We start from the raw sequence: 14,722 nt of genomic DNA on the forward strand, positions 1-14,722 counted from the left end.
TGAGTAAAGGGGTTTAAAATTTGGCAAAGAAATTCGGTTAATTTGGCTGAAAGCGGGAGACGAGAAAAGGGAAGTCCGTCTTCCGACATTGCTGACAAGATCAAAGCAAAGCTTTTAGAAACGGAAGCATTTGAAACGGGACTTTGGGAAGCTTAAACTTTTTCGTGCCATAAAATTTGCTTATTTTATTGAGCTGAAGGTGGAAATGGACATTGACTAAAAGAAGCAGCAGATGGTGACTTTCCTCCTATCTTTTTTCTTCTTTGGGCTGTATTTTTAAAGAGCCAGATTGTCGGGCTGCCAGAGAGAGAGACTGTATCAAACTGCGGAAACAGTTGCAAACTGTGCTAGAAAGTAATTGTTACATTTGAGCAGAAAAGACTGATTGGGATACTGTTACAAGCACCTTTCGTGAAACTTTGTCGATTTATAAAAGGTGCTTTGGGAGATCTTGAATTTATGAAGGGACTTTGGGATTAACGAATTCACTGTTTTGAAATAATTTGGAACTTTAATGGCGGATTACTTCCTTCCTTGTCTTTGAAATCGGGTGGCACTCCCCCTACAGGGCTTTCGGATTACAAAATCCTGGGAACTGACTTTTGTTTTGAATTCTATCTCACTGGCTGTTTACTCCTGAATTTGTCTTTCCCATGGAACAATAGACAATTTGACCTTGAACATTGACAGATGTGTAATGAGTGGTGCAGGGAGAACAAGAGCGTCTAAAGCAAAGGAAACTAAAGAGGCTAAGGAAAAAGAAAAGGAAAAGGAAAGAAGACCAGCACAATTTGTACAAACAACATTGACCCAAGGACGCCGTTCGTCGGTCCCAGCTGTACTGGTGTCTCATAGAGAACAAGGGGAAATAACTGAGAAGTCCACTGAGGAAGATATGGCAGCAGGTGGGTCAGACACACTATTAAAACAAATATTGGAGCAACTATCAAGTTTAAACCAGAAGGTGGACGATCAGTCTGTGAAGATAGATAAAGCAACTTCCTCGATCCAAAAACTGACTGACCAAGTTTCCCAGCACACGCAAGCCATAGAGAAATTGCAAGGAGCAACAGCGGAAAATCGAGAATTAGCTGGAGAAGCAATCCAGAAAGTGGGAGTCCTACAAAAAGAGGTGGAAGAAATAAAAGGAGAAGTTAGGCCCCTGCACAAACAGGTGGGTGAACAACAAGTCTATCTGTCAATGGTGGAACTGAAAAATCGTGAGAGCAACATCAAATTGAGAGGTATTCCAGAACTCGAGCAAGGAGACTTGATTGGATACTTAACACAGGAATTCTCGAAGTTCTGGGGTTTAAAGGAAGACACGGATTTTAGGATTGTCTCGGCATATAGATTGGGAAGACTGGTAAGGAAAGACAGATCCAGAGACTGCTTGATAATTTTAAGAACAAAGGAAGAGAGAGACAAGATCCTAGGCCTTCACTTCAAAAAAGCAATTGAAATACAAGACAAAAGAGTGGAAATTTACAGAGATATCCCGAGGCAGCTGCTGGACCTTAGAGCCACCTATACAGAATTAGCAAAATTGCTGAGACACAACGCAATCCCCTATAGGTGGGAGTTTCCACAGGGATTATCCTTCACCTACAAAGAAAGGAAGGTTAAAATAAGAACACCTGAAGATAACCAAAGGTTCCTTCACGACCACGGAGAAGATCTCCATAAAGGAGCGGATTGGCTTCCAGTTTTACCAGCACCAGCACCGCCCGGAAGTGGGCCAACGCCTATACCTTCGGGATCTGAACAAAAGGAAGACACCCCATCTTAAGAACATCTTAAATAGAACAGGATGTCTCTGCAGCTACTTAGTTGGAACATAAATGGCGGGAATTCTCCGGAAAAAAGGAGAAGGATATTTCATATCCTAAAAAAAGAACAATTGGATGTAATATGTTTGCAAGAAACACATGTGACTAGGCTCCACAGGAAAGTATTAATCAATAAAAGACTTGGCCAAGAATTTATCTCATCAGACAAAGTTAAAAAAAGAGGTGTTGTAATTTATGCAAAGGAGAACCTGTCGCCAAAATTTTTATTTAAAGATGATCATGGAAGAATCCTCGCAATTGAAATCCAAACACAAGGGGAAAAGATTTTGATATTAGGAATCTACGCGCCAAATGATGGAAAATCAGAATTCTACAAGAAGCTGCATGAGACAATGATGGACTATTTGGACTATGCTAATATTATTGTGATGGGAGATATGAATGGGGTGGTGTCTACAAATATGGACAAATCCCAAAATCAAAACTTAACAACAGACGGCAGACTCCCTAAAACTTTCTTTGAAATGACAGACAATATGGACTTGATTGACATTTGGAGGACAAGGAACCCCTTGGGTAAAGAAGGAACTTTCTTTTCTGAGGCCCATTTGTCATGGACACGAATCGACCAAATTTGGATATCTAGAGGGCTGGCTCCGAAAACGAGAAAAGTGGAAATCTGCCCAAAAACCTGCTCCGACCACAATGCCATAAAAATGGAACTGAGACTTTTCCCAACTGGATCCTTCAGATGGAGAATGAATGACACCTTGTTAAGAGATCAAGAGATTGTGAAGAAGGCCCAAAAAACACTAAAGGACTACTTTGAAATAAATTTGAACACTACGGTGGAGAAAAGAACAATCTGGGACGCAAGTAAAGCTGTAATGAGAGGGTTTCTGATTCAACAGAATTCGATAAAAAGAAAATATTGGAATGGAAAAAAAGAAAAAATTTTAGAGAAAATAAGTGAAGGAGAGAAAAAATTGAGAACCAAACCGAAATCTAAAGAGGTGCTAAGAGAGATCAAATTCCATCAAGCACAATATTCGAAACTGATCAATCAAGAGATTGAGTGGAAAATCAAACAAATGAAGCAGAGATCGTTTGAATCAGCAAATAAATGTGGAAAGTTGCTGGCTTGGCAGCTGAAAAAAAGACAAAAGTTAAATACGGTTACAAATCTGGAGATTCAAGGAAAAATAGTTCAGAAACCAGAAGAAATAAGAAAGTGCTTCCACAGATATTTCAAAGAGCTCTACGCACAGGGGCCTCAGAAAGAATCGGAAATGGACCAATTTTTGGAAACAAATGGACTACCTAAAATAAGTCAAGATAAAAGATCAATTCTTAACAGCAAAATAACTCAACAGGAAATTGAAGGTGCCATCCAAAACATGCAGCTGGGCAAATCTCCAGGCCCGGATGGACTCACCTCCAAATATTACAAAACTTTGAAGGATTTCTTGATACAACCGTTGTTGGAGGTTTGTAACCAGATCATGGAGGGGAGGAAGGCACCGGAAACGTGGAAAGAAGCATTTATCACATTGATTCCCAAGTCAGAAAGGGAAAAGACTCAGCTTAAGAACTACCGTCCCATCTCACTCCTGAATGTGGATTACAAAATTTTTGCAGACATTTTAGCAAGTAGACTTAAAAATGTATTAAATGAAGTAATTCACAAGGACCAAGCAGGCTTTCTCCCTGGTAGACACATGTCGGACAATACCAGGAACATTATTGATATTTTGGAGCTGCTGCGAATTAAAAATACAAGGGCTGCTTTAATCTTTATTGATGCGGAGAAAGCATTTGACAACATTTCTTGGATGTTTATGAAGAAGAACTTGAAAGGGATGGGAGTGGGACGGGGGTTTGAAAATGGATTAGAAGCAATCTATTCAGAACAAAAAGCTAAACTGATAGTGAACAATGTGGTATCGGAGGAACTTCGAATTGAAAAAGGGACACGACAGGGGTGCCCTTTATCCCCTCTGCTATTTATTTCTGTTCTGGAGGTTTTGCTGAATATGATTAGGGAGGACCAGCTGGTGCAAGGCATAGAGGTCGGAGCGAAACAATACAAACTGAAAGCCTTTGCAGATGACCTAGTCTTGACAGTACAGGAGCCAGTATCTAGTACAAAAAGAGTTTTGGAACTTATTTTGGAGTTTGGTCGGGTGGCGGGATTTAAGTTAAACAAACAAAAAACTAAGGTTTTGGTCAAAAATCTGACACCTACAGAGACAGAGGAGTATCAGAAAGAGACAGAGCTAAGTGTGGTTAAAAAAGTGAAATACCTGGGGGTATACTTGTCCACCAAAAATTTAAACCTTTTTAAAGATAACTATGAAAAATGTTGGTTGGAAATTAAAAAAGACTTGGATATTTGGTCAAGATTGAAACTTACCTTGTCAGGCCGAATCGCAGCTATAAAGATGTGTGTTTTGCCTAAAATGCTATTTTTATTTCAGACCCTTCAGGTCGTGGACAGAATGGAATGTTTTGGAAAATGGCAGAAGGATATTTCTAAGTTTGTCTGGCAGGGCAAAAAGCCCCGAATAAAATTTAAAATACTAACCGACTCAAAAGAAAGAGGGGGGTTTGCCCTGCCGGACCTAAGGTTGTACTATGAAGCTGCAGCCTTCTGCTGGTTGAAGGATTGGTTTTTGTTGGAAAACACCGATGTCCTAGACCTGGAAGGGTTTGATAATGTGTATGGTTGGCATGCATACTTGTGGTATGACAAGGCGAAGGTTCATAAATTGTTTAAAAATCATATTGTCAGAAAATCAATTTTTGCCGTCTGGATGAAGTACAAGGATTTATTAGAAAGCAAGACCCCGAGGTGGCTATCACCTGTGGAAGCCAAGATTTCTAAAAAAAAGCCCAATATGGAGGCCTACTGGCCAAAGTATTGGGAACTGATTGAAAGAGTTGGAGATAACTGGAAGCTCCAAAGCCAGGACAAATTAAAAGGTAAGGTGCGAGATTGGTTACATTATGCTCAAATTCAAGAGGTATTTAAAATGGACAGAAAAGTGGGTTTCCAGTTGGAGAAATCGAAACTGGAGACGGAGCTGCTAGAACCAAAGACTAAGGTACTTTCGAGGATGTATGACTTGCTGCTTAAATGGAACACACAGGATGAGACAGTTAAATCTGCTATGATAAAATGGGCACAGGATGTGGGACACAACATTATGTCTGAAGACTGGGAAAGGTTATGGAACACCGGTATGAAATTCACGGCATGTAGTGCCTTGAAAGAGAACATTATGAAAATGGTATACCGGTGGTACATGACTCCAGTCAAGTTGGCTAAAATATATCATCTTTCTGATAATAAGTGTTGGAAATGCAAGGAGGCAGAAGGGACATTCTTTCACCTCTGGTGGACCTGCCCGAAAGTAAAGGCCTTCTGGGAAATCATACATAATGAGCTGAAAAAGGTATTTAGATATACCTTCTCTAAGAAACCAGAGGCCTTTCTCTTGGGCATGGTGGACCGGAAGGTGCCAAAGAAGGACAGAACCTTGTTTATGTATGCAACCACAGCAGCTAGGATTCTCATCGCAAAGTTCTGGAAGACACCAGATTTACCCACACTGGAGGACTGGCAGACGCAGTTGATGGACTACATGGAGTTGGCAGAAATGACTGGCAGAATCCGAGATCTGAGCGAAGAAACTATGGAGGAGGACTGGAAAAAATTTAAGGACTATTTGCAAAAACATTATAAGTTGTTTGAATGTTAAGATAGCGCACGATTAAGAAATGTTATGTTTCCGCAATTTATTTTAAGAAATGATAAAGTAAGTATTGATAGAAAAAACGAGAAATATTTGAAACAAATTATTATGTTTATTAAGAATGTCAAAACTAAATTACAATTTTATGAAATTGGTAACATAATACATTTAAAGGTATAATAAGATGGGAAATAAGATAACAAATTGCTGAACTGGCTAGAACAATGAATGCAATGCTGAGAGGATGCGAGGAGGTCCAAAAGTGAATTGCTGAAAGATGTTAAGGAAAGTTTCACAACATTTTTTCTTGTTTTTATTTTTTCTTATATATATATATAAAAAATGTTTCTTGTATGTTGCCATGTAAACAAATTTGTAAATCTATGAAAAGAAACGCAATAAAAAATCTTTATAAAAAAAAAAGAAACTGCCCACGCTCCACCCCTAGACGACAACTGAGGAGAAAAGAAAAGGGAAGGAAACACCTGCTCTCTCACACTCTCCTGCTGCTGCTGCTGCTACTACTACTACTAGGTGGCTGTTCCGGGGAGGGTTGCATGAGCCCAAAACTTTCTGTTATCCCTTGGTTGGGCAACAGCACCAATAAAATAATAAAATCAGAAATGCATCACATTGGCCAGCCTAGCGTATGTTCCCACTTACGATCTTGCTTGACTCAGGGTTGACCCTATTGTTAGGTCAAATGGCACAGCCATCTCAGGCAGCAGATGCTGAGCAACTTAGAGCAGAATGGGATGTCTGCTGAACTCAGGTATGATGGAGGTGCTGCCCGTAACCTGTGCCAGAGTAAAGTTCAGCTGCAGTCTTGTCAACTTCTATACATGGAATAAGGAGAGAATCTTGCCTTTTGCCTCAGGCAGCATAATGTCTGAGGCCGGCCTTGCTTAGACTTCTTGTTACCATGCAATGATGTACATTTAGAAATTGAGGGCTGCAGAAGGGGCTACAGCCCTCCTCAAAATTTGTTGGGAGGTGGCTGAGCGCCCCCAGGAATAATCAGGGAAAGAAGACTGTTGTTGCAGTCAGGGTTTAAGTGATGCTCTGTAATGTTATTTTAGTTGTACTCCAATCAGTTACAAGGAACATGATGCCATTCTTTCCTTCTGCCAATTAGCCCTTTTAAATTGACTCAGAATATTAGTTAGCCATTTATTTGATTTATAACCCCTACTGTCCCAGGGACAAGTGACGTGTTTATAATTGTTTTAAGATAGTGATGAAACCCTCTCCATTTCAACCAGAGGGGTTCAACAATCCCTCTTCCCAGGCAGCTCTGGAAAATGTAGCTGTGTGAGGGGAATCGGGGTCTCCTAACAACTCTCAACACTCGGAACAAACTACAGCTCCCAGAATTCTTTGAGGGGAACCATGACTGTTCAAAGTGGTATCATACTGCTTTAAATGTCTGGTGTAAATGTGGCCCTAAGTTAGTCATGCTTCTTAACCATGTGGGTGCATTGAGGAAGACTGCAACACTATGTTGTAAGAAGTGAGCTTCTCTCTTCATTACATATTTGAAACGTGCAAATGTTTGGAATATTGTTACACTGATGAGGCTGTACCTGCAAGTCACTTATCTGATATACAAAACAGATAGGTATTCCATTTCATAAATGAAAATTCCCCTAGTGGTCATTGAGATAGCTTGATTTATCAAGAAACCACTCTTTTGCTGCTTCTTTTCTTCACAGCTTTTGCCAAAATAAAAAATATTTTTAAAGTTCACAAAACTTAAAAGCACAAGCATCATGCCTAATGCATACAATTTCTACAGAACATTGTTAAAAAGACAAGAACCGACGATGTTATTCTCTCTATTGCACATTGAGCAAATACCCCAACAAAATATATTAGAAAAACTGCAGTGTAAAAACCAGACTAGCACACTTTTGCAGCCTTTCCCCAACAAATCAAGCCATTTCCACACATAAGGGCATCACTTTATTTGGCACACATGTTCCGTCAGACACTGCCCCAGCAACCTCAGTCTACCCTTTGCCAATTTCACCTGCCAGTCTTCTTACTTAAAACCCATCCTTGCGGGGGGGGGGGAGCACTGGGTGTGAGCTTTCTCATTCTCCTTAATCTCAGTCCTCCTGTCCTTGTAGAACTCAGCAAGGAAGATGACGGGACAAAGGTAGAATTAGTTGGCTCTGCCTCTCAATGACTCTGGCTCCACCTACTGTTGGTTTCTCTGCCTTGCACCCTACTACTCCCCATGGGCTGCAGTCGAACAAATACAGCTGTCTTTTGACTATAAGTCACCTGGCTGAAATTGTATCATCAGAGGGATGAGAAGGAAAGCAAGACTATTCAGAAAGTAATTTCCCCCCCTTGTTCTTTATGCATTTGGACACCTCTTAAGATATCTTAACCAGATTCTGTGTGATAGTTCCTGAGCTCAAGAAGCAGGTTTCCATCTATTTTTGGGCACAATTGGACACTACAGTGGTACCTCAGGTTACATGCACTTCAGGTTACAGACTCCGCTAACCCAGAAATAGTACCTCAGGTTAAGAACTTTGCTTCAGGATGAGAACAGAAATCGTGTGGCGGCAGCGGGAGGCCCCATTAGCTAAAGTGGTGCTTCAGGTTAAGAACAGTTTCAGGTTAAGAACGGACCTCCGGAACGAATTAAGTACGTAACCAGAGGTACCACTGTATTGTGAATCAAGATACTGGACTGAAACTTTCTAAACTGCACTGATTTTGTTGTTTCTTAGAATACCTGAGCAATGCTGGGCATAAGGCTGCTCATTGCTTATAAAACAATACTGGAGTAAGCTGTTCCACAAAGCAGCTTGTCTATTAATTCTCAACAAGGCAAATCCTAAGTGCTTAAGGGAAGGGCTGCATAAGCACTTTGGAGAAACTCCCTAAACTGAAGGTCTAAACCTCCCTGTGGGAAACTGATAACGACTACGCTGTCCTTGCATTCCTTTGCCTTTGTCTATTTCTTTGTCTCTACAAAGAAAGAAGAAACGTTTTCTTGCAAAACATGGGATTATTATTCATTTTAGTAAACTATGGAGAAGCATAATTGCCCTTTTACTCATGGCTGAGGAAATCTTAATAATTTGCATAGCAATTGTGTTGCCATGGCTACACCAGAGTTTCCTGCAGCCAGCCTGTGTAAAGTGGGGAAAGGCAGAGCACATTCCTAAGCTTCTGTTTCCACACTCCTGATATGCAGACAGGCCTAAGGTTCATTACAGCCTTATAAAAGCAGAGTGGCACAGTGGCTGAAGTGCTGAGATGTGGATGCGGGGGAAACTAAGGTTCAAATTTCTGCTCAGCTGTTGAGGCAGAGCAGGTGGCTTGGGCAAGTTACTACCACTCAATATAAGCCACCTCACAGGTACCATTGTGAGGATAAAATACTTCTCACAGTTTTCGTGAGAGAGAATATAACTATACCAAGCATGAGAGTATAACTATACCAAGCAAACGACCAATGCTCCTAAATTGTGTTTTTGTGACAATTTATTTTTGATAAAATGATCTGGCCCACAAGAGCCTTAAACCGATGATGTGGACTATGGCATGTGCAAGCTTCTGCCATAATAAATTTGTTAGGTGCACCAAGACCTAGTTGTTGCTGTTATTTTTGCTACCACAGGCTAACATGTGGCTACCCTTCTGGAAACTGTTCAGGTAAAGGTAAAGGGACCCCTGACCATTAGGTCAAGTCGTCTCGCTTTACTGGCCGAGGGAGCCGGCATACAGCTTCCGGGTCATGTGGCCAGCATGACTAAGCCGCTTCTGGCGAACCAGAGCAGCGCACGGAAACGCCGTTTACCTTCCCGCCAGAGCGGTACCTATTTATCTACTTGCACTTCATGCTTTCATACTGCTAGGTTGCCAGGAGCAGGGACCGAGCAACGGGAGCTCACTCCGTGATGGGGATTCGAACCGCCGACCTTCTGGTCGGCAAGCCCTAGGCTCTGTGGTTTAACCCACAGCACCACCCGCATCGCTGCATGCCAAAGTTCACATTTACCGTAAGATGACTGTCCTGAAATAAGGGCAACTGTCTTCAGAGCAGTCCTGTCAAAAGTAACTGACCCCGATATAAAATTACTGTATAACAAAATGTTCCATAATTTATAAAGGGCTGTGACATGACATATCAGCAGGTGGCGCTGCAGAATCACAATATTTAGGACTCTCAAGACCATTGATACTTTTCATTTTGAGCAGCTGAAACAAAAGTCCTTGCTGGAGCCTTTGAACTACTCTAATATTAACCCAGTATTGTCCCTCTACTGTAACTGGTGGCTGCTTCTTGGGGGCTCAGGAAGGGAATCTTTCCCAGTGCTGCTTCTCTTCATTGGATGTGCTATGGGTTGAACCTAAGACCTTGTGAATGAAAAGCTTACACTCTGTCACTGAGCTATGATTTAACAACTGCTTTCATTCATGTTCTTTCTGATACTTCACACTGGTTCAGGTGTGCGAGGCTCCCCACCCCATTTTCTAGTATGGGGTTGTTCCCTGGATTCACGTAAAACACAGGTAGCTCCAGCAAGCTAGAATTCCTCTTGTCTCTTCTGTTCTCCTGGTGTCTTAGGAGGGTGACAAATGCCCTATGGCGGGTGCAACTGCTAGCGGTTGCTGTGGCTGAGTGGCCAGTAAGCGATTTGGCTGTGTTTACAATGCGGGCCCGAGTCTCAGGGACTCTATCTCTTTTACCCCTGAGTTGACCTTTCCCCCCAGGGAAGCAAAAGGTGAGTGTTGCCCCCCTCCCAGTTCCCCTGGTGGGGCTGAACTGTTTCCCAGACCCGTACCATGCAATGAGTCATGGTGGGGTGTGTCAGGATACCCAGATTGTCACAACACCGTGGGCTGCTTCTGCATCCATGTGTCATGGCTGTAGTGTTGCTGCGCTGATTCCTGGTTAGTTGGCTATGGAGCAGTTTCTTAAATTCAGGTTTGAAGCTTTCAGTGCACAACTTTCCTGGCAGGCAGCCCCATTTATTTTAGGAAGCAACCACCCCGGGCAAAAGCCATCGAGGCACCTGTAACTGCCACCTTATTTTCCCCTTGATCTTCTTCTGTGACTGCCTCCCTCCCTTTCCCCATGTCCCACCCTCGAGTTCAGGAGCCTTTTCCTGCTTACTCAGAGATGAGTCACAGGTGAAGACATCGCTAAGCTGCTCCCAGAAGCAGCAACTTCTGACGACTCCCGGGCGTGAGCGGGCAGGGTTCGCGGCCAGGTGAGGCGGTGGGCGGGGCCGGTGCTGGGTGGGCGGGGCCAGCAGGTGAGGGGCGGTCCTGTGCCCTCCTCCCCCAGGTAAGCGGCGCCGGGGGATCCGGCGGGACTCAGGCGGCGTCAGACAGTGGTCCAGCCCTGGATGCCTGGACGGGGAGAGATGAGGACGCGGCAAAGGTACGTTTGCGTCGCGGCGTCTGCTGGGTTGGGAAGCCCAAGCCGGTCCTTCCTATCTGTTGGGAGCGGAAACCTCCCCGCTCCCTTCCTCTCTCGAGTTTCTCAGTGACTCCTTTGTTTGCAAAGACTTCGGGCAATACAAATACCAGCGTCCTCTTGGGAGCTGAGTTCAAATCCAAGGGGTTGCTGTTCTACCTGTTGAAATGGGTCTCGGTGGGCTTCGAGCGTTGCTTTGTGGTGGGTCAACTTTTTGGAGACCTCTTCCTCTTCCTCCGCCTGCATTTCCACTTCCTTCCTGCCTTCTCCGGGGCTGCTTTTCCCAAGGAGCCCCTTCTCCCCGCTCCCCGGGTCTTTCCCTTCCTGGGGTGTAGATCCAGGTGTGTAGGTCCGCTAGCGCCGCGCCCCTTGACATTTGCATATCTTAGCCCGAGAGCAGCAACTCCCTTATCGCCTCTCAAGATCGCGGCGACTGAAAGGGGCTGGGGTGAGGGGCGGGAGAGAGAGACGGAGACACGAATGAAGCCCACCCATCAGTTTGCTTCTGGAATCAACTGGCAAAATCAACGGGGGGGGGGGCATCGTAGCAACCTGTTGAGTCTCTGCCCTGCCCATCAACTCCACCCTAGGTATTTCTTTCATTATCTGTGCTTGATAGTTGGAGAGATTGCCATTCTATAGAGAAAAAATTCACCCCATCTCTTCTGAATATTGATGGTTCCCCTGACCACAGCACCTGAACCTTGGTGTGTGTGTTTAAGTCTTGTTTTAGTGAAGACACCCTAAAGCTGTTGGGTAGGCTTTGTATGCTAGCTGAATTTCAAACATGTACTGGTTGCCTGTGCATCATGTTGTACCCATTACCAAAATGACCAAGCCTACTCAATAATGTCCTGATTCAGTCAAGCAAAGATGGCCCTTGATGTCCCTTCCAACTCTGCAATTCAGTGATTCTAAGATGGGGTTTGCAGGTACCTTCTTTCATCTGGGCATTGGGCAGACCAGACCTCCGTAGCTTCATCAAAGTGGTGACCTCATGTGCCCTGAGCACAGATACCTTGGGGAAAACTACCCATTTCCCTCTCCAGAGTTCCTTCTGTGCCAGTCCTTACATGCTGTCCTTGTTCAAGTGTCCTCTCTTAAAATACTTCCGTGGCAAATACTCAAGGAGGAGGGGTGGGGGAAACCTTCCTAAAAACCCGGCATTTCTTTTCCTTCATTATGCAACCCCCAGGACTGCAGTTGATCTGCCAATCAGATTTTTATTTGCAGTTTCCAAAGGGTTTGCAGCAGCTGTGTGGAGCTTGCTGTGTAGAAGATGTTGTGGATGACATCAGCTGAACGATTTGTGGTGGCTTTTGCCATCACTGAGTTCAGGGCATGGAGTGGAACGGTTTGTCTGCCCCAACACACCATGTACAGAGAGAGTGCCCTTTTCAGTGAAGTGCCCAAAGCTGATCGACATGTGACATCCGCAGGTATCTTGAGCTCATGCAGCTGGCCTGGGCATCACCAGGAGCTGCCTGAAAACTGCTACTGCTCTAAGCACAAGGTTCTTATGTGCACAGATGTGCACTAAGGATTATGGACTGTGGAGTTCATGGAGTGTGCTGGACCAGCTTAGACAAAAGTTCCACTTGACCCCTCAGGCATGGTGATAGCTAAAGTCAGCTTCTGTCGGATATGAACTTGCTTGTCTGACTTCTCCCCGTGATGATCAAAAACCCTTCCTATCAACATAAGCAGACCTGCCAACATTCTCTCTAGCTCTTTGGGAAATGGGCTGAAACACAAGTTTTACTGGCTAAAAAAGCATTCACTCTAATCTTAGGTATTTATTGCTAGTATCATTGCCTGGTAGTATACTATAATCAGCTGAAAATGGTGACTATAACTGCAACGGTTATGAATGTAGATAATTATGAAATGATCCTGCCAAATTGAGCCTTGTTTCCATTTTAGTGCATTGTCAACTAGCAGCAGTTCTCCAGGGTGTCAAAGCAGAAAGGTGGTTTTGTCCTCAACAGTCACCCAAATTTCTAGCCAAACAACAGACAGAGGCAGGCGCCGCATGTGAGCTTCACGGCTTAGCAGGGATTCAAACCCCGGTCGCTGAGGTCCTAGTCTGACACTCTAGCCATGACGCCACACTGGCCGCATTTGTGGACATAGTCTAAGTATTAAACTACATGTGATGGCAGCAGATCATGTACAGACCCCTTTTACTCTGATTCCCCTCCCCAATTTGGGGCAATTTAACCACAGCTGTAGAAGCGGCCATGCAAACATGCCCCCTTTCTTCCTCTCCCCATATAAACTCTGTGATTGGGGCAAATCCATGTTTTAAACACATGAATCTATTGCTGCCATGTGTACTTTGAGCCTTAACTGCTCTTTTGATCCATAAATACTCCTTAGTGCAGGAATGCAAGCATTCACAGGCATTTTACAATATACAGTATATATAACGTTCTAGTCCTTTAACAACCTCGCTAAGCCAGGTTAATGCAAGCAATTTTATCATGAATGAGAACAGGCTTACAATCTGGGTGTGCATCTGTTACTTTTCTTGTATTGGTTTAAGAGAGGAAACAAGTTGACTGTTAGATTTATCTCCCACAAATTGCTGTACCTGTTCTGTTCTGTGAGTAATGAACACTTCATTGTTTATGTTTTAAAAGAAGCCTGAAATGATAAAAATATTTACAACTCGAGTAAGAAATTAGTATTTTGGGATATGCTCAAGGAAAAACCTGGTACCTTTTGAAAAAATGCTGAAAAAATGTTTTGTGCAGTCTTCTGAAATGTAATCGGCCATCTGCCAGATGAGACCCAGACCTGGAAACAGCTAGATAACAGCAAGTCAGGCTGATTGAGCGGAGTGTTTCAACATTTGAGCTTATGAATCCAGCTGTTTAAATCATTGCAGGATTTGTTTAGCTATGAACATGAAATTATGATGTCAGTTTGCTAATCCAGAGTGAGTGCTCTTTCCTGATGCATAACCTAAATATATCTGCATGAATTCATTTTCTGGAGAAGTAGGCATGCTTAGGAGAGCTTGATATTTAAGGGAAGATCGGTTAGCAGTACCGCCTCAAGCTGGAGAATATTATTTGGAGATTAGTGTCAGCTGCTACCAAGGGCAAAACTAAACTGACTGTAGCAGCATTGTAGTCTTTGCTACATGGGTGGAAATCTACAGCAAATGAATGCTAGGCAGCTATTCCAGACTGAAACCAATTTGACCTGAAATCCAACTGAAATCTGCTGTTGTCATGTGTGCTCAGAGTTGCCTCCCTGTTCTGTCCTTTGCACGGATCCTTTAATGTTTAACGGATTCTATACTGCCTTTTATGGTTTGTTTACTTCCACGCATGTCAAAAGTGCCTTGCAGTGCAATTAGAGATGTCAAAACAGTTCAGAGAATGGGGTTCATTATCGTGGTCTCCTGTGGATGGCTGCCTCTGCAACGAAGCCAAAAGAGGAGGAAGAAAGAAAAGGAGCTGTTGTACAGTACAAGCGCAGCCCATTAATACCTCCGTGATGGTGCTAGCCAACTGAAATGTGGCCATTTTTCTTAATAGGAAATTTTGAATTGGATGCAGGACACAAAGCTACCTCTTCTAACTGCTCTTTATATGTGGGATGCTTCACTAGAACCTAGTTGTGATGGAAAAGTTCACTGCAACTAGGGAGTTCTGCATGCGTTCCTTCGCACGTATCCACATTTTCACCTACAGTTGTTAGTCAGCTCAAGTGTTTGGCAA

General features: G+C 43.4%; 1 protein-coding gene across 1 annotated transcript in view; it reads left to right on the forward strand.

Annotated features, from left to right (window-relative positions):
* Positions 1-10,846: 10,846 nt before the first annotated feature.
* LOC308582246 (hyaluronidase-4-like) overlaps positions 10,847-14,722 on the forward strand; it is a 36,207-nt gene continuing 32,331 nt past the window's right edge. Inside the window, exon 1 of the mRNA XM_081185187.1 lies at positions 10,847-10,955. Within this exon, the coding sequence (XP_081041313.1) occupies positions 10,921-10,955 (35 nt within the window). The 5' untranslated portion in view covers positions 10,847-10,920. The remainder of the gene's footprint in view (positions 10,956-14,722) is intronic.

This window comes from Podarcis bocagei (genome assembly GCF_964188305.1).
Source record: "Podarcis bocagei genome assembly, chromosome: 2".
Lineage (NCBI taxonomy): Eukaryota > Metazoa > Chordata > Lepidosauria > Squamata > Lacertidae > Podarcis > Podarcis bocagei.